The sequence below is a fragment of the Chamaea fasciata genome, unplaced genomic scaffold (genome assembly GCF_029207755.1).
Source record: "Chamaea fasciata isolate MVZ Bird 193981 ecotype frontalis unplaced genomic scaffold, bChaFas1.0.hap1 SCAF_6, whole genome shotgun sequence".
NCBI classification, from domain to species: Eukaryota; Metazoa; Chordata; class Aves; order Passeriformes; family Sylviidae; genus Chamaea; species Chamaea fasciata.
The window spans coordinates 45,212,590-45,234,178 of NW_027094091.1; the positions used below are offsets into that span (position 1 = coordinate 45,212,590).

The window sequence follows — 21,589 nt, forward strand, 5'->3', positions numbered from 1 at the left end:
TGTGATTCTATGGTCTGTTTCAGAGTTGCACAAGGCCAGGTGCCGGGTGGCGTCCCCACAAATCCGACGCGCCTACTCTCAAAGTTTTTTACTGTGCATACACTTTGGCAAGCCGCGGCATTACTGCTCCCCGGCACAGTTTACGGCGAGCACGGGTCACGACTCTCGGCGCCCGCCGGGCCCCCCCGCCATGGCGCCCGGCTGACGTCACTTCCCGCGGCCGCCCCTGCCGGCCGCGCTCTCATGGCGGCGGCGGGGGCCGGCGGGGCGGGCGGCGGCGCCTCGGCAGCGCTGGGCGACGGCGGCGCCATCGACTACTCGGTGCATGAGGCGTGGAACGAGGCCACCAACGTGTACCTGCTGGTGGTGCTGGCCAGCCTCGCCCTCCTCGTCTACGCGCGGCGGTGAGAGGAGGCCCGGGCGGGGCGGGCGGGGGCTCCCGCGGGGCGGGGGACACCTCTCACCGCCGCGCCCCCTCCTCCTGGCAGGAACAAGAGGAGGATCATGCGCATCTTCACCCTGCCCCCGGCCGCCGAGACGCCGCCCGAGCCCAACTTCTACGACAGCATGAAGAAGATCCGCCTGCGGCAGCAGCTGGAGATGTACTCCATCGGTAAGTCAGAGGGAAGAGGGGGCTCCCCCGCGCTACCGGGGGCCGTTCCTAAGGGATTGGCCTCGAGCCTTGTGCAGTGGGAACGCCCCCGCTGCTGGGGCACCATGTGAGCAGGGGCTCGGCCCCGGCGGGGCCGCGGGACTGCTGCGAGAAGGAAGTACGGGAGCGGCTGTGCCATTATCCTAAAGCAAACGTCAGAACGAATCCCGAATCCTGCGTTACACTTTGAAACAGCTAGGAAGGTCTGGATGTTTTCAAAACATGGACGGATTTATAAAAGTTGAGAGGACTGTGGAATCATGAGTAAGACACCCACATCAATTGAAAATAAATGAGAATTTTATTGTCCCAACAAGTGTTGCTGTTCCCATCTTACTGCCGAGGGTCAGGATGGAGGCAGGAAAGAGCCCCTGGTATTCCAGTGGTCCAATTCAGAAAAACACATGACCTTGCTTCACATCGCCCTACATGCATGCCTAGAGGAAATACAGCAAAAAACTCCTTAGTGATCTGAAACTACCTTTTAAACGCAAGGACTTGACGTAAAGATTCTTACACCAGGCCATTGCATTCTGTAGGAACGAAATTGGATGTTCCTTCTACGGTGGAATGCCTGCTGGTATTCACTGATGGTGTTTGTAGCACTACACACAACTCTTTGATCGCCCCTTGCCTTGCTAGCCAGATTAACTTTGAAGTCAATATAATTGTTAGCTTGTGGCTTGTATATTGTGGAGGAGATGAGAAATGCAGACATCAGCCTTGTGACTACTGAGTTGTTCAGGTCATCTGTAATAGAACTTCTGAAGCCATAGCCTTTAATTTTATTTATTTTTATTTTAATCAAAGGACCTGAATGGAATCATAGTTCTCTGCCATTGATTTATGGGCATTTGGCTGTGACCCTATTGTTCAGCATTTACAAGGCCACACTCTAAAGGTGAAGTTCCACATGATGACTGGAACTTCCCGCTTGTGTGGCTGAAATTACATTCTCTGGTATTACATCTGTTTCTTAATTGCTGTCATAGTTACACGAACACATATATAAACATATATGTATACATATACATACATGTATGTATACATATATATGTATGTAATAATAATATAATAATAGTAATAGTACAGAATAAATTGTATATTCGGTGTTGATTGGTGTTTCTTTTTTTCAGCAAGGAAGTATGAACAGCAGCAGCAGCAGCCACCAAAACAGACTGAAAGCGTACAGCTCTCAGTGGAATGAAGCCCACAGTTCTGTAGGAACTCAGGACGTATATCCAGTGCTGATTTTAAGAGTCAATGTGGAGCTATTTTCAATGCTTTTTAATTGACACATAGCTGAAGGCAAGGGGGAAAGGAAGGGGACTGTCCCTAAAACTTTATTCTTAGCAGCTTTTCTCTGAGGCCTTGTGAGGTAAAGAGAGTGCCCACTGGAACACTGAGCATGAAAGTACCCAGCACAAGGCAGACCTGCTCAGAGGAACCTGCGGGTAGGGCAGTGCAGTCTTAGCAGGGTCTGAAATTATTTCTCTCTCTGCTGGCACCTTGGAAATCAGCTCCTGTGTTCTCTGGCAACAGCACCCTAGAGAAAGCAAGGCAGTACCTATCTGCCTGGAAACCCTTGTGTTCCTTGATCATGAATTGCTGAATTTGCTGAATACAGTCAGTGAGTGTGAGTGAAGGCACTGTGGCAGTACTGCCTGGTGAAGAGCTTTGAGAGCCCAGAGTGTCACTGGTGGTAGTGCAGAAAAGTTCTGCTCTCTGTTTATTTGGGAGTTGTGTATGCAATACCGTGAACCTTTCCTGGAGAGACTTTGAGAAGGACACAGTGAACTACATGTCTAGAAGACATTTAAAGCCACTACTGTAATGTTAATAGCAAAGGTGGTTAGCTTAATTTAGTGAAATTGCTGTAAAGAATGGGTCTGTCTGTAAAAATCTGTATAAGCAGCTCACAGCTTATCCAGAAAAAACTTCACACTGCGGATATTGTTTCTTTCTAGGTAAATCTCAAAATCAGTTAATTGAAAGGATTCTGCAGAAATTATTTTTTAATAAAAGCATCCAATAATGAAAACTACTTGAAGACATATCACGTTGTAATTCCTAAGGTTACACAACTTCAGTTGGCCAAGTGATGAATAAAAGCACAGGGCTGTGATGAACGACCAACCAGCAGAGTGCTGGGAGTTTATGTCCAGAGGTTTTCACCTATTCTGTGCTGAAATATATTAAGTCTTGGAGTAGCGGTGAACACTACTGGGGTTAGATTTGGTTATTAAGAAACTTGACTTTTAGCACCAAATTACTATATTGAAATGATCTGTACTTCAGTGTCTGTAGGAACTGTAAAACGGGACCTGGGCCGAACTGAGAGTGGCAGAAGGCTCAGTGGGTTTGCCCCATGAAAAGGCTCCTTTGGGTGAAGGGTGGCCCCCTGTGACAGCTCCTCGCGTGTAACCGCGGAGAACAGCGGGGTCCCTCCGCGGGGCCGAGGGCTGGCGGCCACGGGGAGCGGGGAGGGCGCGGAGCCCCGGGGCTGCCGGTGCCGTGTCCTTCCCACGTTACTCTGCCCGTGTCGTGACCCCGCTCCGTGGCGCGTCCCCGTCTCTCGGCGGGGTTTACGAGGCACAGAGATCCACGCCCGGCAGAGCTCACCGGGCACGGGGGAAACCTCCGGGCCGCATCCCCCTCCACCCCCCCGGAAACGGCGCCGTTTCCCCGTCGAGCGACCTCACTTCCTCCCGCGCTTCCGTCTCCGGGACGCGCCGGCTCCCGCTGCTGCCGCCGCCGCTGCCGCCGCCGCCGCTGCCGCCGGGAGGCCGGAGGTGCCCGCCGGGCGGTGAGTGGGCCCGCGCCGCCCGAGCCCCCGCCGCCCCCGCGCCCCGTCCGCGCCGAGGGGAGGGGAGAGGGCGCCTCGCCGGGGGCCTTGGCCAGGCGGGAAGGGGCCGCCCGAGGAGAAAGCACGGTCGGGGGCGGGGAAGGGGTGTTCGGGTCCGGCTGCATTCCCGCGGGAGGGCTGCGTGCCGCCGCCGGGCCGGGCGGGCTCTCCGCTCCGTCCTCCGTGGGAGCGCTCCCCGCGCGTCCCGTGCCCGGGTTCGCGCCGCGGGCGCCGCAGCGATGTCCCGGCACGGGGGCTCGTGGCTGTCCGAGCCCTCCCTCCTTCCCACCGGCCCTGCCCACCCGGGCGGGCAGGCAGGGAACGGAGCCTTTCCGATGGCGCATCTCCGCCGGCGCCGCTGCCCGCCGCAGCTGCCCGGTGCGGCTCCGCTCGCTTCAATGGAGCAGCATGCCAGAATGAGCCCGCGCCTCGCCGCTTAACCAGCGCAGCCGTATTTCGGGCTGCAGATAGTAATTTCACGGCTTGCCTCTCAGCTCAGCTGAAAGCACCGTGAAAGGCTTGGAAATCTGGAGCAGCGTGCGGCTTCGTTTGTATTCGTGGACCTGGGGCAGTGCTCAAACTTGCTTATCCAGAACAAAAAGCTTATAAGGAGAAGTACCAAAAGCAAAAAGTTTTCCAGGGCCCGTGCCTTTTGCATGTGCTGGGGTGTTTGAAGTATGCTGCCTGAGCCAGAAGTGAAGGGCAGGTCGTGGTTTGTTTTCCTGCTGAATGCAGCCACGGAAGTTCTGTCTCAGGAAAACTATACGCTGTTCTGCAGGGGGATTTATATTTTCAGCCGTACGGTACAAGAATGTGTTGGAAAGAAGGTGTAGTCAGCTTTTGAAATTTTACCTCAAATATCTGCACTGATTTTTACTCGTTAATTAATGATTCTAAAAGCAAAGGCAGATAGGGTAGAGAAACAATAGATTATTTTTTTTTTTTTGCATCCATTTTTAGTAGTCAAGCTTATAGGTGTGCACGAGAGCGGATTCTCAAACTCTTGTGGAACTGTGTTCATGCAGAATTTTGGATGTCTCAGATGGGGAAAGTTTATGACCTAACAAAAAATGGGCCAAAGTTATCTTCAGTTACATTTATTTTTGAGAATGCTGTACAGGGGGAACTGTTTCTAGCTTACCCAATACTGCTTAAAAAGCTATTATGATGTGTAGATTTAGTGGTGTCTGATCACATAAAGCATGTGAGGGAAAGCTTTCTAAGGAGTTAAAACTTTACGTCTGTAAGATACGGCAGAAAATCATTGACAAGTTGCTCTCAATTGTGACTCCAAAGTTATTGAGAATCTGACCACTCTGTTGTCTCCATGTGAGCTGCTGAATGTCAGATCTTTGTAAATGCAGTCTTCAGATGGCATTACAACCATGACTGTATAATCTTATGTGAAAACTGTAATCTTCTGCTAAGTGGTGGAAAAGTCATCTCTCTCCTCATAACCCAAAATGTGGCTGGCTAGCTTTTTTACTCAGTGCTGCACAGAAGATCAAAGGGTTTTGGATAGGGCTGTATAAATTCTGTGACAAGGCTCAAGAGGGTCTTAAATATTTAAGCCATGTTGTCTGTGTTTAAAGAAGACGTCGTTAACTCTGAGGTCCTTGTAGTGAAAGTATCCTCCCCTGTGCCACAAGCCTTTTGAGTTTCAGTCCAGTGTTACGTGCCTGGATAGTATGAACTGGTATGTGCAGCCCAAGCCCAGATGAGCGCAGCAGCAGCTGCCATGGTGCCTTATAGCCAGCCACATGATTTATGAATTTCAGCAGAGTTATGCTCGAGTGGTCCTAAACTGGTTCTCAAACTTCCCTTCCAAAATTGCCTGATGCATTGAGAAGACCAACAGAGGAAGCCTTCGCTGTTCCACTAGGTACTGCTGATGGCAGTAGAAGCTCTGAGAACTGGGAGAACATCCCAATGCTTTTGTCTGAGGACAGTTTGCAGGGAAGCTTCTTCAGTGCAATGCAAAACTATTAATTGAGAATATTCTACCCAGTGATGAATCTTTCTGTAATTGATGTTTTGCACATATGATTAAGCAGCATTGGCCAAAAGCCTGGTGACAGCACAGGGCTCTGGAATGTTTCCCTGTTGCCTGGGCAGTTTATTCATGTTAACTTACTTCCGTGAGCTTAATCGCTCCTTTTAAAGTCCTCCTGAACTCAGGAGTGCCTCTGCTATTGAGCAAGCTGAAATTATACACGCTGCAGGGAGAAAGGTGGGGATGTTGCAACTTAACATCTCTTTTGGAGGAATTAAAAAGATTTTGCACCAGCTCTAATTTCTGTATTAAAGAGATTGAAAATTGTCACAGCGTGCCTTCTTCAACAGGGAAGAAGCACGACGTTTGAAAACGTGTCATTAAATCCATGATGTCTTTGGCCTGTTGTGCCTAAAGAGCAACAGCAGTTGGAGGAGGCTTGCTGACAAAGTGGAGTCTTCGGTCATGGTTGCTTATGCTCCAGATCAGAACTAGTGATCAAAAGGCATTCCCTTTCCCCTCCAAACACTTAAACTGTGTTTTAGTCATAGTAAGGAACCTGGGTGTTATTAATGTAACCACTCAAACAAAAGGCAGCACTTGATCTTGTCCTTGAGACAGAACTGCCTCTGAAGAGCAGAAGGTTTCAGTGCCTCAGGCTCTCGAGGATGGAGGTAAGATCCTTCACTTTGCAGCCCCGCATCTGTTGTGGCATAAGAGTTAAGGGCTATCATCCAGTGTTTTGGAGTCTAACAAGCTCCACCAGAAACTGGCATTGCCTGGGTCGAGGGGACTCCCTGCTGGCTGAGGGAGAGATACGGAGGATGACCAGAGGTGCTGACTGCTGGCAGAACAGCCCGGAGCCAGCACAAATGTCTCATGAGAAATCTGACATCAAGGAGTGGAAATCAATGCTACTTCTGTAACAGAGGGCAAGAAGAGAGGAAGAAAAAAAAAGGGCACACGTACTGTTAGGAGCAAAAGGCTCATGATGTTTTTAGGCAGAAAATCCTGCCTTAGTTACTTTTTCCCCAAGTCTCTGTTAAAAAATGGCTGATAAAACTTCGCAGTGCTCAGCTGTCTCTGTGAAATCTGTGTTTGCATTGAAAAGACTAAGAACCTTTTTAAGAATGAAGGTGCTTTGCCTTATTTTTGCAAGGAATGTCTAAGCTTTGGGTGTTACTTTAATAAAAATAATTCCTGATCTTTTTATGGAATATCTAAACTCTGGGCGTTACTTTAATAAAAATAATTTCAAACTCCAAGATTAACAGAATTGCTAAAAGGAATTAGTTCTCAATATGAAAAACAATAAACTAACTTTGAAATTTCTGAACCAAGCCCTCAAAGGCAATTTGTGGCAAAACTCCAGGAAAAAAATTCTCATTTTTATAAAATAGCTGTATATCTTCTTTCTCAATTATAACCAGGCACTGCTTTGAAAAGTGATTCTCTCCTTGCAGATGCCTAGGAATGAAGTGTTTTAAGAGAACTTGGCTTAATTTTAATCTAGCAGTAAAATGAATTTATCATGGAAAAGGGCTGTTCAAATTTGGGATTTACTGAAACTGTAGTCAGAGAAAATACTTTACATTTGCATATCTGAAGAAGAACCTAGATCCTGAGTTTTCGAAGGAGTAGTCCCCTTCAGTTTCTGCCAGGCTGTCAGACTTGCTGGAACTGGTTTTGGACACCCATGATGTATAAAGTGCATATGTGGATCCACAGCTTGCTCCTGAGAAAGACCATGGTTTTGATAAGATAATAGCAACATTTGTCATTTTCATAATGGAGTAGAACAGGTATTTTGAAAAGACCCAGCCAGCAGGAGGGCTGTATTACTTTCCAAAATATCCTCTGGATCATCTTGGAAACATGGTTTGTAATATGCTCTTGACTGACAAGGTAGGGTGTGAGGCGTAAATTCCTGAGCAGGAAAGATGTATGTGGGTTGTGCAATGGGAGACTCCATGTGATGTCGTTATTTATGGTGCTTCTCTCAGATGTCTTTCTGGGACTCAGACAGCTGCTGTGAACTTTACCCAGCACTGAGCACTAGGGATGTTTGAATGACTATTTTGCTGTTGCTTGGTTCATGGTGATAAGCAGTACAGAGCCAGATTCTGTGACACTGGTTGAAAGAACAGAGCAGAACTTTTACTGTTTGATGAAAACCTTGCAGGGGGAAAAAAGTGAGATTATCATCTTCCCTAGCTTTGGTTGGTGGACATCAGGGAGTGATAGTTGAAGGCAACCCATTCCTTTCTGCTGTAATGTGGAAGGAGGGGTGGACTGACATAAGAGGAGGAGTTGCTTTTCCTTTTCAGGGAAGGGTTGGAAGGATAGAGGCAGAGGTGCAGGTTTTTCACTCTTACCTCTTTTCTTCGTGACTGTGTTGTTAAATGGTGGCAATCATTGTTTGCAGGAACTTTTCCTTGCTTTAGTAGAGAGCTGTGGGTTGTCATGCGTTTTGATATGTGGCAGTGCTGTTGTTAAACAGATCCGAATCTACAGTCAGATAAGGCTTGGAATAATTGATGTTTTTAGCTCAGCTAAATAACTGAGTTCACATGATCTGTTAGTGGCCAGCGGGTTTTTTCTTAGACAAAGTATGTACTGCTTGTATTGTACATTTATTTAAAGCTAATTTTATCACAACATATTGAGAATTCTAGCAACCAAAAATACCTTAGTTGAGTCTGTTAAAAAAGTCTCCTTACCCAAAGTCTATTTCTGTGTGTGACGAAGAGAAAATATCACTTCTTTTTGACTTCATAGTCAGTAATGACCCCAGAATGGTGAAAGCATTGCACTCCATGCCTCCAAGATTACTTTTGCCACTGCTGATGGGAGAATTGTTCTGTATCATTATTGTCTTCCCTTTCAACCTCAGCACATTCTGGAAAGCCAAAGGCAAACCACTTGCTGGCTGATCAGAGGTCCTGGCGGTGCTGGTATGGCAGTGATCTGAACCTTGTGGCTTGGACCACTTTTTGAGCATTGCCTAAGAGCATCGTACAAGTACCCAGCTCAGTATATTGTCTTTCCACATGTGAGGCAGAAGAACAGGAAAACGTTTATGGCCTCTTGGAAAGAAAGTGTCAAGATCCATGCTCTGAAACAGAGTTTCTAAGATCACTATTAGTAATCAAACATCATGGAGAGGTCCTTGAGAAACATGCAAAAGGACAATTTTACTGCCATTAGGAGACCTATCACTTTATTGACTAATCAGTCTCTGATACTCAAATAGAGAAAAAAGTTGCATGTGTTTGGATTATTTAATGAGGTAACTGTTGACAAAGTGGTGCCTGTTACCACTTCTGTTAGCGCTATTTTGATCATTAAAGAACTCCATTTGTTTCTGGACCATAAGCTGGAACAGGCTTTTTCTCTCAACCTCTTGCTTGCCTGAAGGTTGTTCCAAAGAGATATGAAATGGTGTAATTTTCATTTTGGTTGAGGCATAGAAGTATTCTCTTACCATAACTCACCAGTTCCAAGCCTGTAATCACAACATTTGTGGTAAAACAGTGATGACTGTGTGGTATTTCTCACAGATGCTGTAAAAACTCTGTCATCTCCTTGGGAGGCCATCTTCCCATGAGATACCAGCCTTTCTCTCTTTCTTTCCTGAAGACTTTCGGACTGAGAACCTGTGGAGTCCAAAGTTTTAGCTTCAAAGGCTTAGAGAAGGAAATGCAGCTCAAGTAATGACTGAAAGCAGGACTGTGTTTTGGGGAGACAAGAGGATCCAGAATGTCAAGTGTGCTTTACGAGTCTCCCTTTCTCATCTGCTGCTTGCATATGTATTTCTTTTTCCCCACCGAGCTTTTGTTGAATGAAGGTGTGGCTTTATACCTTGATGCATGTTGCATACATTGTATGAGCAGAAACAGCAGAGAGCACTGGAGCTTTAATGAGTGCTTGGCATGATTATCATGATGAATGTGCCATGAGCTCATCCATAAGGAACAAAAGTAGCAACGTACCCTAAAGTTATTGCACAGGGGAACCTGCAGCCCGCAAGAACATCAGCCAAGAGCAAAATGGGATTGGTGTTGCATGGTTGGGCCCTGTTTTTCTTTATTCAGGCATGGAGATGAGAGGGCAGTTCTTTGCTCAGAGAGGTTCCTGTACAGCCCCTAAGAAGCTGAGCACAGTATGCTTGTTGTCTGTTCTAAGTATCAGAATCTTGAAGGGGGGGTTCAAAGTGCACGACATAGAGCAAAACATCTTGCTTATAAGGGTGGCAGTCCTGGAGTGGAAGACATCACAAAAGAGAGCTTGCAAGATCTAGAAGAGGGTAGGGCCTGCTGAAATCTTGGTGGAGCTGCCGATTTCCCTTTTCTGCAGATCCCAGAAATGTAGCTTAAAGCAATGTTGCTAGATATCTGATAGAAGTTGCTCAGTTGTGTCCTTAAAGATCCTCAGGTCGTGCTCCTGTCCTGTCACGGGGCATAGTGTGGCATGGAAATTTATGGTGTAAGGCAGGCAGGAGCTCTTGGAAGGGGAACAGAGGTAGTTGATGGCAATGCTAGTTCCCATAGTGCAAGAACAAAGGGATATTTAAATGACATTAGGCATAAATACACCACACAATATTACCAAGGGCAAAAGTTTAGTCGGATTCCAAGCAGGCTTGGGCATTTATACATATAATGACAATGTCCAGAGTTGCTGTAAATAGGATTAAAAATAAATTAAGCACATAAACCTTCATGCTAATTGATGAGGTCAGGAAGGAATTTCCCTTTTGGGGGAATTACATCATTATTCACTACCTGAGCTGTTCCACCTTCTGAAGCATCTGGTCCTGATCATAGGAGGCAGGATTCCCAAACAAATGGACCAGCAGTCTGACCTGTTGTGCCGGTGCTTAGCTTACCCTGCCTGGGTAGGATCTTGTTGAAAGGGTTTGAGAAGCATATTTTTTTTTAGGGTTTTCTGAGGCCACCTGTGCTGCACTGTATGTCTGCTTTTCCAGATTCCCGTTGGTGAAACAGGACAGCTGTTGTCCAAGTGCCTTTAATGAATCCTGAGAATTGCCTGCTGAAATGTCAGCCTCAGCCCACATAGAGACAGAAGATGTGATGGGCTCATAAGGCATTGCTGTGTTGCTCCATAGATTCAAAGGTGGCTCTGTGAGCAGCTGAACTAGTGAAGATGAGACTTTCCTGCAGCTTTCTTGGTTTTGGTGGCATTGCAGTAACTTATGCATCTTTCTTTCTTTCTTTCTTTCTTTTCTTTCTTTCTTTCTTTCTTTCTTTCTTTCTTTCTTTCTTTCTTTCTTTCTTTCTTTCTTTCTTTCTTTCTTTCTTTCTTTTCTCTTTCTCTCTCTCTCTCTTTCTCTCTCTCTTTCTCTCTCTCTCTCTCTCTCTTTCTCTCTTTTCATTACACAGCAGTGCTGTTAGCATCCCAACAGCACAGTGCCTGAGCAGCTTCTCACTGCCTTGTAGTTAGTTCTTGGGTATATTTAATCAAAACATGCTGTCTCCCTGATGTTTGAGAAGCAGACGTGTTGTTCAGGGGGCTGCCTTGGTTGCTTACTTTGCAAGTCTGCTGTAGGAATTGAGCACCTCTGAAATCTCAATGCTTTGCGTGAGATTAGGTTGAAATTGGCCTTATAGTTTGCATTTCTGTGTATGGGACAATCAGCGTGGTCGTATAACCGTTGTTTCTTTGGGAAACAAGGAACTCTTTCAGTCTTGCAAGTAAGTTATTGCAGAATATTTTTTCTCTCAAAGCAATTAGGTGCATGAAGAGTTACACCAAATAATTGAGGCGTGTGTACTTTTAAAACATGCACTGTTTAATCTTTTAAGATTTTCCCCAAGGTATAAAGGGAAGACTTCCTTGCCAAAATACTGTAATTGAGTTAACATTCTGGGAGGTTTCTGTGTTTTGTTACTGAGCTACAAAGCTTCAGAACTTCTGTCACTGAGCTTCTGCTGGTGTTGGAAGGAAGGAAGATCAAAGTTAGAAGTACCAGCCTGCCAGTAAATTGTCTGTTCAAAAGAAAACTGAAAATTCCTCGGTTGTTTCAGGTGGCAGCCAGCATCAGATCTTTTTTACAATTATTAACCTTTTCCTGCAGTTCTCTTTCCCCATGCAACAGTGAGCAGCCTGGATGTCTTGTAGTCTGTATGGTGTGTATGCTGACTGTAGACATCTGATTAACAAGTGAGAATGTCAATAGTAGATTGAATTACTTAATTTCTGCTGCTCAGAGAAAATATGGAGTTATGATGACTGTGGAACAGTGAAATGATGGTTTCTGTTTTTTGTGTAGTGATCATCATGATAAAAGATTAAGAATCACCATGGTGTAAAATAATTGGATGGTATATGTACTATAAAATAATTCTATTTTATGGGATGTCCTTGACAGCTGGACATTTGTAGCTTCCTCAACTTTAGTGCTTTTGAAAGCTTTTAAGCTCATGAAATCTGTGATAGTTACCTTTCCTGAGAAGGCAGTAGCGTATCTCAGTAGCAGGCATGATCACTGAAGCACGAGCTTTCAGGACTGTTTGCCTTCTAAGCACTTTTGAGGGTAAGGACTTAATCAAGAGTTCAGAATTGGGGGAATATGTATTTTTCTTTGACATGTAATCCAAGCACAGCAAATACATTTCTGTCCAGTTACTTAAAAGCTGTTTTTTCTGCAATAGCCAGAGCACTCTCAGAGGGCTTCTTGCTTTGACTGTCTAAGGCTCAGTTATCTTCTTGACTGTGATGTACAAGAAGCAAAGCCAAAACTTTGTGCTCTGGTGGGTCTCTGTCCCTACAGCTGGCCCTCATTTCTGCTGTAAGAAAGCCAGAATGAGCCCTGTTTCACTGGGAGGAGTTGGGGAAGGACTATGCTGTCTTTCTGATTCATGCATATGGAGCATGCTGCTGTCATGTGTTTTTGCAGAATAAAGAAGGATTTTAGATGGGATGTGGAATTCTGAGAAGTTAAGGTGGTAGCTGATAAGATGTAGGGTCTGCTCTGCTTCTGGTACAAAGAGGCTTTGATGCTAATGTTTATTTAAAGGTGGCCTTAACCCTAAAAGGGAGAGATAAAATTGCTTTCGTGCTTCTGTTTCACTGAGAGCTGGCTGGCAGAGTGGCTTTGGTGCCTGCTTATCTGCCCTGAAGGCTTCATGGCTGGGGAGGCTGCAGAAATAATTCTCCTGTGCCCCCTCATTCAGCATTCAGGCAAAACTGTAAGGCGGGCAGATGGTTTAAGCTGCGTCTTTGGACACAAGACGGCTGTGTCTCCATTTTGCAGATGAGTCATCCCTTTGCTGTTTTGTTGTTAGACTCTAAACAGTGCTGCTCTTGGCTTTGGGCCTGCTTGATCCCAAGTTTTGGATGGCAGAAACAAATAGGCGAGTGCCCTCCGCCCCCAGTGCCGAATTTTATGACAGGTTGAAAATACCTTAGGCCTTTGTCACCTTGTAGCTAAACTGCTGTAATGCAGAGAAAGCTTTGTCTTCTCTTGTACCTGGTAAGTGTATAAAAACACAAACTGTGTGCTGTGGAAGTTGTGTAGATGAGGGAGCAATGGGAAAAGTAGAGGAGAGGCTTACTTACATCTTTGTTTTCCATCTGACTTGTGGGCTCTACTTGGACAAATGAGTCCTGGGTAAAGATAACTGGCATTGTTTTCAGTAGCGGGTAAGTCAGCAGATGGGTCAGCAGTTTCTTTTAGTTGAGCTGGCTGCCGCAGACTAGTTCTGCAAGCTTGGCACCCGATAATATTTTCCACAGTATGTAAGGCTAGCTGGTACAGGATTTCTCCTGCTCATCATGTCAGGATCAGAGGTGCAGATTGGGAGATTGCATTGGTTACCCCATTTGTGGCACGCGATGTTTTGCCAAACTAGGTTTGTAAGCTTTGCACTTGTGAAAGGAACTGTGATTTCCTAAAAGGAACTTGAATGAAAGTTGGGATTTTATTAAAGACACAGAGGCATATTATTATTCATCTTTCATTGCTTCATCCCTGTGATGTTTCCTGTTTTGCTTCTTGAGATACAGGTGTCATGATGAGGAGCTTCTCAGAAACAGAAGTGGATGATGAGTGGAGATGAAGAAATCATACATTTAAGAAGTTGGCTCAAGTTTCCGTTACAGGCATGGAAAGTTTCTGAGACCAAGCCATGCGAGAAGAACATGAGTAAAGAAGAGGGACATGTAGACCCAGACTTTCTAGAAGGGATTGCAGGATTTGAGAGGACGCTGCACAAACGTCACGTAGTTTTCTTGCTTATTCATTTACCTGCACCCCTGAACTGTAATACTTTGCTTGCATGTCTGTTTGGAAGTTGAAAAATCCCCTCACATCTGTGTCTTTAATATAATCATGGCTTCAAGCTTGTTTTAGGAAGAGCAGACATCGCTGTAGTTTTTACTTGTGGTGAGATAGCTGCTGCTTTGTACTTGAAATTAATTTGGGTTTTTTTTTTGTTGAAACATACATTGAATATGGAAAAGCTCAGACCATTACAGAATAGGAAATGAGGGGTTTTGCCTGCATTTAATAAACTGCCTTTGCATAGAAAGTATGACGACAGGTGCATAGGTAAAAGAAAAAAACACAGTGCTAGCCCTCTAATTTGAGTGACCTTATAATGTATTGTTTGTATGGTGTCCTTAGACGTCAGAATCAAATATTAATCAATTTTATCTTTTCTATCTGACTCTTGGTCAGAAAAATGTTCTAGGTAAGGTTTCTTGCCAGGGTTCTGGGGTTATAAGTGCAGATTGCTTAGTATTGAGTTAGGAGAGAGCTTTTTGGAGGTAGTTTTTTGAACATCTTGGCTGTTCTGTGAAGTATCTCAAAGGAAGTACTAGCCATGCAGTCCAACAACTTGATGCTGTGAACAGACTTGATTGTAGTAAGTCTCTGATAAAAAGTTACTAAGATTTTGACATATATGTATTTAAAATTTAAAAAGTAAATGTATTTTTCTGTATTGGTATTGCTGGTAGAGGCAGGCAAAGAACATCTTTATTTTTCTTAAGAACTCCTATCTGGTGTCTTATCCTTAATAAAAGGCTATGGTTATTTTTGTGTACTGACTGAATATTTGGCCTTTAAGAGTATATAATTAGATGGAAGAGTAAAAGCAGTTGTTAAAGGACTGGGGTTTTTTTAATGAAAATAGTTTGAAATCATATAATTTTAGTTTCTTCCGAATAGATGTGATTAGTGTGTTGGAAATAGTTTTACAGCGGATATAAGAGGAACAGTTGAGAGACAGTGGCTGAGAATGTGTCCAGCTATCTTTGTAGCTAACAGTTATATTTTTTCATTCTCTTTACTTAGATATTTCCGTATAATCGAACTGCTACATCACAATGGGATACAGAAACTATTTGCACTTTATAATATTTGCATTTTAAAATAGGTTTTATTGTACTAATTGATTAGTAAATTGCAATGATTGTGAGAAAATCCTAGCCTATTTTATTACTTTGACAGAAATTTGAATACGAGATAGTATTGTCTGTATCATATAAGAATGTTTTCATGGATTTTTAGCTGCTGAAACTGAAATCAATAAACTTTAGCTACTGTTGTTGACTGGAATAAGTAAATCTGCACATTTGTTTTCTTCGTGTTACCTGTACCACTGTGCTCACCTAGTCTTTCTCCCAGCATTACTCCTTTCATGGGGTTTGCCCATGAGGCACACTCAGTGTGGGTTCCTGCATGTTCTTGTGGAAGACTTTCTTGATGGAGAACTGTGCATTCGAGTTTGTGCAATTACTCTCTTTTCTGAATAAACCTTAGAGAATCTCAGTCAAAATAGAATCCCAGGATTAGAGTAGCCAGTGGATCGGTTTGTAATTATTTTCAAATTTTAAATAGATTTTTCGGTAATTGATGATAGTGTTTTAAAGTAGATAGGGAATAGTATTCTGCAAATTTCACACTTGATCAGTGCACCAGCATATCCGAGACAGAAGGTATGTTAGTGAACAATATAGTCCGGGTTCTGGATTACTTTAGAGAATGGAAAATACTCTTTGCTTAATTGAGAAATTTTTACAACTGAAAAGGATTATTTCTCTTGTAAAACCATAGTACTTTGGATTTGAAAGAAACAAACTTGTAATATAGCCCAAATTTATTGTAATCTATTTAGTTATTAGTATTAAATGAAGTGTTTAAGGTATCTTCATGTTTGCTGAAGTTTTAAAGAAAAAATCAAATTGTGAAAGATACCTGGTTAAAGGCTTGGAGACAGTGTTGATTGAAATATTAAGCCCATTTTGGGAGTAACATATTCCACTGTTTCAGAGCAACTCTTTTCTTCACATAATTTTATTAATTTGATTTAATTAAATATCTGCTTAATTCAAAGTGGAGAAACTGATTGATAGTTGAAGAAATGGCATAATTAATTTTCCCCTTTTTAATTTACGTGTAGGAGAGATGGAAGAGGAAATGATTTATATGACTTCTGAAGATCTTGGTGACAAGAAACCATTTTATTTTTAATTATAGATTCTTGATTACTCCCTTAAAGGAAAAAAAATACTTTATATTCTTATGGCCTGTGTATTCAGTGTTCTTTATTTTTATGATTATCTACTTGCTCATTTGTTTTATGGACAACAGAGGGTAAATTTTCCTTATCAGTACGACAGAGGTCCCTTGGTCCCTTCCAGGTCCTGCGGGAAATGGGCTCTGCAAATGTTCTTCCATATTTCAGAGGACTCTTGACATGGTGTGATTGTCATGCATGGCTACCATAGCCTTAGTTATAGTTATTTTTTGGGGTTGTTTTCTCCTTTTCTGCTTGACTTTTTCAGCTAATTCTGGAATTGGCACCCTTCCTTGGAGTGATGTGGCTCCTCTCACAGTGCTTGTGTGGAGTGGAGAGGTCTGTGTCAGTGGTGTGCCGCTCCCGTTGTTGGGTTGGTCACTTTTGGTGACGGGGGTGCATAGCCTAGAGAAGTTCCAGCTTGAGCCATGGTGGGCACAGCAGGATCCTGGGATGACTGGCTCTGATTCTCACACCAGAAGGCAGGGAAGAGGTGGGGTTCCTCATGGAATCCCCTTTGCTATTCCTGACCTCTCAGCAGGATCCATTCTGTCTTTTCTCCTCTGGGCAGCCATCGGGCTGCTGAAATGTGTCACTGTCATCATTGAGGCTTAGCTAGGAACACCTTTTTCCTGAGGATGAGGCACAGGAGCCACTGGCCCTGTTTCCTGGGCCAAGTACTCAAACGCTGTCTGCTGCCTAATAACTGCCTCTTCCCTACTGCCTGTGTGTCAAGCAGAGAAATTTTAGTTGTTCAAGCTCTTTTGAAAGATGAATACACTTGTCAGTCCATGTATCCTGGTATCTTGCCCAAACCTTTAGGAAGACTCTTTGTGCTCCAGCTGGACGTTGGCACTGGACCACTGGGTTTGCTCCCCAGCCTTCCATGAGACATAAAGCCTAACTTTCTTCCACCTGCTTCATATGACCACACACTCTTAGTAAGTGCTCTTGGAGGTGTTTGCTAAGCCAAAAACCCAGATGTGGGACGCTCTTTGGCATGTCGCATTGGCAGTGATTTAACCTCTAGCCCATGGGACAAGTCTGTTGGCCACTTCTTTGCTTCAGCAGTATTGTCAACCTATGGTGAAGCTACCAGGATGTTAATGCTGCCTGGTAGGTGGAACTCAAGGTATTTGCTTCACCATCATGCTCCTCATGCCTCTAGCAGCAAAGGCTGCAGGAGACTGATGTGGACTATTTCATGGACTCAAGAAAAGAGATGAGCAGCTATTGCACTTTGAGGGGGAAACAGGCCTGTTGATTGGCAGATGCCATGCTTTGCATGGTCACCAGGCAGCCTAAGCATGATCACCAGCCTCCTGGTGTAATACTTGGCCCATACTCCTGTGAAATGAAGCCAAGGTCACAGCTTTCATTGCTGTTTCCCCCTTTATATCTCTATTACTGCAATGCTTATAGGAAAAAAAACCCAACAAAATTTCCATTGCCAGAGTGTACTGGCCTCATCTACTTCCTTTTACTCCCATAACCCTGGTGGACACCTCTGTGAGAGTAGTTATCCCTCCTCTGTTCGGTTATACCCCTGGTCCTTTCCTCCTTTCGACATTCAGCTAGCTCCTTTCAGCAGTGCTTGGTCTTCTGTCCTGCGGGCCACAGGGGTTTTGGAGGTTGGCAATGAGAAGCAAGCTGGTGTGGTTTGGCCTGTTGATAGTTACTCACTCACTCCAGCTTTGTTTGAAGAGAGGGGGTTTATGGACTCAAGGGAGCTCCAGCCATCTCTTCTGGCTCAAACAGAAGGCTCCAAAGTGGTTGTTCTCTGAAACCCAAACTGAAATGGAAATGGCAGGCAATCTGGGGCTGGACGTGTCAGGTTTCCTTTATCTGAAAAATTTGCATTGTTGACTTTTGGCAACCACACTCTGGCTTTTCACCAAGGGCATCTTTGCATAAACCTCTGAATTTGCAAAATGCATATTTTTGGATTGCCACAGGAGGGTTTCCTGGGCAGTTTTTATATTCTGTGTAAAGTCAGTACCAGGTCCGTTAGTACTTCAGGATAATGCTCCTTGAGTTGTCAGCAGCAGCCAGGGCTTTTGTAGTACTGTGCCCATGCTGATTGGTTTTTTTTGGATATGGGTCTGGGAAGAAGAAGATCAGGCTCAGAGTGGCTCAGAACAGCAGCTCACCCTTTTCCTTGGTCTTAGTATGGACATGAGTATGCTCTAGTCCTTGGTCAGTCGGCTGGAGTCACAGGCCATCCAAGCCCAGTTCCCAGCATTAACTGGGGCAGTGCTTGAATCAGTGCTGGCCAAAGCCTTGCTCCTTCAGGATTGCTTGGCTGCCTTTGAACTGTGAGTTGACATGGGCTTGTGCTGTGGTAGGGGTTGGAGTCAGCATGGCTCTCCCAGGCCACACAGCACCCGGAGCCTGTGTCATCCTCTGTGCCAGCCTTGGCCTCCAGCAATTCCACTTGTGGGTTCCTCCCTTTCATTTCCCAGGGCTGGCTCACTCAGTAGACAAGTGTGATCTCAAGCAGAGTCACATGCTGTAACATGGCAGCTCTCCATGCATGCCTGTGCAAGCACAGCTAATTCACCTCGACCACTGGGAGTGGAAGTCCCCTAACTGGGGTGGGATGTCCTCTTTGAGAGCCCGCAAGATCGCTGGAAAAAAAAAAAACAAAACAAAACCCAAATGTTTGGATGACAGGGTGACAGAGTTCAGAGCCATTAAGAAAGCCCGTCCAAGGGGTTTGATTCCTTAGAGCAGAGGAGTTGCTCCATCCCTGAGTGCTAAATGACTTCTTAATTTTTATGTCTACTGCATTAAACTTTCCAGAGAGTCCCTGAGATGGTTTTTCTTGCACTGAAACATGGATGCATCTCTTTTGGAGATTATCCTGATAGACAACAGAATGTTTTGGAGCTTGTTATCCGATATGCAAAAGCAGATGTGCTTTTATTGGCTCTTTTTAACTTAAACCGTGTTTGCAGGTCTCTGCAGAGCAAACCCTCAGAGGTTTGTGGGTAGTCATTGAGCATAACTGAACTACCAGAGCACCAAGAAGAGGTGCTGTGTTTGGTAGAGCAGTATTAAATCCCTCTTAGTCTCAAGGACCTCAGGGCTGATTTCCAGGTAATGATTGGCTTGTGGCGTCCTGCTTCAAGGCCCCATGCTGGAGATGGTCATGGGGGCCTTCAATACCAGAAAGTAGAGGGTATTACAAGAGCTGGATTTCTTCGAGGTGCAGTGAGCTGCCATCTGCCATCCATTTTCATTCCTCCTCATTAATTTTATTTTCTTTGCTTATAGATTGAGGGGGAATAAGGGTTCCCAGGTAGGGTCAGGGTCCCCAGTTCCAGGTGCTTATGGCTCCCAGTTTTAGAGTACCAGCTGGTATGTGAGAGCCCCAAAGCTCCTGTGGCTGGTGTGTAACCTTATTTAAGCTGGCACAAGGTAACGGGAACAACATCTTGCAGCTTTTGGATGTTTTATTGTATTTGTGTTCCTGACTAAATGCATTTTACAGGCATTCAGGTTCCAATTCTTACGGGTTTTTATGTTAGAAAATTGTACTCATCCCCCATTATTTTGTACTCAAAATGTATGTGTTTTAAAATATGAATAATCATTTACATATGTAGCCTTCCAACCTGAATGGCAAAAAAAGGCCAATTACATTGGATATAAAAGTTACGCTAAGTTGCAATATTAACTTTGTTTTAGTGGTCACTTGGAAATGAGAACCTGGGCATCTTTTAGAAAACAGCTGATGCAGAAATGCAAAACAAAGGGAGTTTAAAATTAAATATTTAAATTGGCTTGTCCTATTACATTATTTAAGCCTGAATATAAATCTACCTAGCACGAGTTTGTTGAATTGAACAAGCATCTATCAATTGTGGATTTACCAAAATAAATTACAATTAAAACCAAATTATGATATCTGATCAAGATTATAATTTATCATTTCTACAAATATTTGATTTGATGGGAACCAAACTGGTGCTGCCATTTCCAAAAACCGATCCTCATAATTTATTCTGTGGCCTTATAAATTTTCCTTTGCTTGCTTCTTTAGTGGTGTCCCAAATTATAACTCTTTTTAATGGTCAACCTATCTTGGCTTGAATTTTCCCATGCCTGAAGTCCACAATGCTGATTTAGCAGAACAAAAACTTTGAAGTTATTTCCTTTTCTCTGTGCTGTTTATTACATCCTTTGCTTTGCGTGTAGACCGAGCTTTGAAGCTTAGGTCAAGAAGAAACCACCGTTGCGGCCAGGCTGGCTCGTGGGAAGCAGCACTCAAATGGTTCCAGTTTGTAGCTCTCCTGGGTCTGAGAAGCTTCCCACAGGTCAGGCTGGCAGCTTGTGGGGTTTGAAATTGAAATAGATACCTCTCAAATAACATAACCCCTCAGCAGTGTTTTTACCTGGACACTGGTGGTGGTTTACTCTAGGCTTGGGGAATTTTAATTCCCTCATTTAAAAATACTCTGGGCTGGTCCTTTAAGGAGAATTAGGATGGATTTAACGCTTACTGGGACCCTTCGGGTTGGAGGCAGACATCAGCTATTAAGAGAACGTGAAATAATATTTTGCAATTTTGTTTTGTTTTACTTGATAAAGTTAAACAGGGGTTACAAGAAATTTCTGTGCTTGTTTATTCACTTTCTTAAAACTTTGGAATCCAGGTCTATAAATACAGGCTGACTTAATGTTTACAATTATGGTCACTCTCACTTGATTGATGCTACCTGTTAAAAAATAAAAAAGGTATTAAGATATATAATCTGCAGGAAAAAGATTAATGCACTTGTTGTTAAAATATGTTGCTTTTGTCCATAAGGGAAAGCCACTGTGAAGGTCTTAGCCTCCCAGTTTTCTAAAAACTGGAAGCCTGTTTGCCAGCTATTACAGAAGTAAAAGGAAAGACATCAGAACCAGACATAAGAGATGTGGCTTTTCATAAAGGTAGCAGCTATATCACAGACTTAATTGTAGTTGGTTATCAACCTTAATTAAAGAATCAGCATTTCTTAAAAATAATCATGGCCCAATATATATAATTCTGGGGGTTTTTTGTGGGGGTATTTTAATGTCATTTCTTCATTGCAGATTTGTAGTTGGAGTTTTGCCCTAATTCTTTTTGGAAGGTGATGTAGGCTTGCTAATCCATGTGAGTTTTCTTAAGAAATGTAAAACACTTCTCAGTTTTACCAAATAACCCCTGCAGATGTGCGGCTGAATTTAACCAATTCAGAAAACTTTTGACTTCTTGTTAGGAAATATCCTTCACTTAAACTTGAAAAAATAGATGAGGAAAGGATTATGTTTCCATGTGTGTGTTTACAAATCTGAATTGGTTTGGTTTTTCTCAAATGTTCAGGATGCAGAAAATTTGCAGATTTAATTTTATTAAGTTGGAATATCATTACATGCATTTTAGTGACTCAGAATGGAGTAAAACCTAGCAGATAAATTTATAAACCATAAATGTGTCCAAATAAATTTTTGTCTGTCAGATTTTTAACTGTGACAATGCAGTTTTGATTTTAATTCCTTTTCGCTGAATATGATAGCTTAATTGC

General features: G+C 43.7%; 1 protein-coding gene across 4 annotated transcripts in view; it reads left to right on the forward strand.

The window, feature by feature from the left end:
* Positions 1 to 228: 228 nt before the first annotated feature.
* SMIM19 (small integral membrane protein 19) overlaps positions 229 to 21,589 on the forward strand; it is a 28,019-nt gene continuing 6,658 nt past the window's right edge. Inside the window, exons 1-3 of one of the 4 annotated variants that reach the window (XM_066186225.1) lie at positions 229 to 404; positions 489 to 613; positions 13,513 to 15,073. In XM_066186225.1, coding sequence (XP_066042322.1) covers positions 244 to 404; positions 489 to 613; positions 13,513 to 13,571 — 345 coding nt within the window. In that variant the 5' untranslated portion in view covers positions 229 to 243 and the 3' untranslated portion in view covers positions 13,572 to 15,073. Of the gene's footprint in view, positions 405 to 488; positions 614 to 1,788; positions 2,697 to 13,512; positions 15,074 to 21,589 lie in introns of those variants that run through there. The other 3 variants (XM_066186226.1, XM_066186223.1, XM_066186222.1) reach the window with 3 other exon arrangements.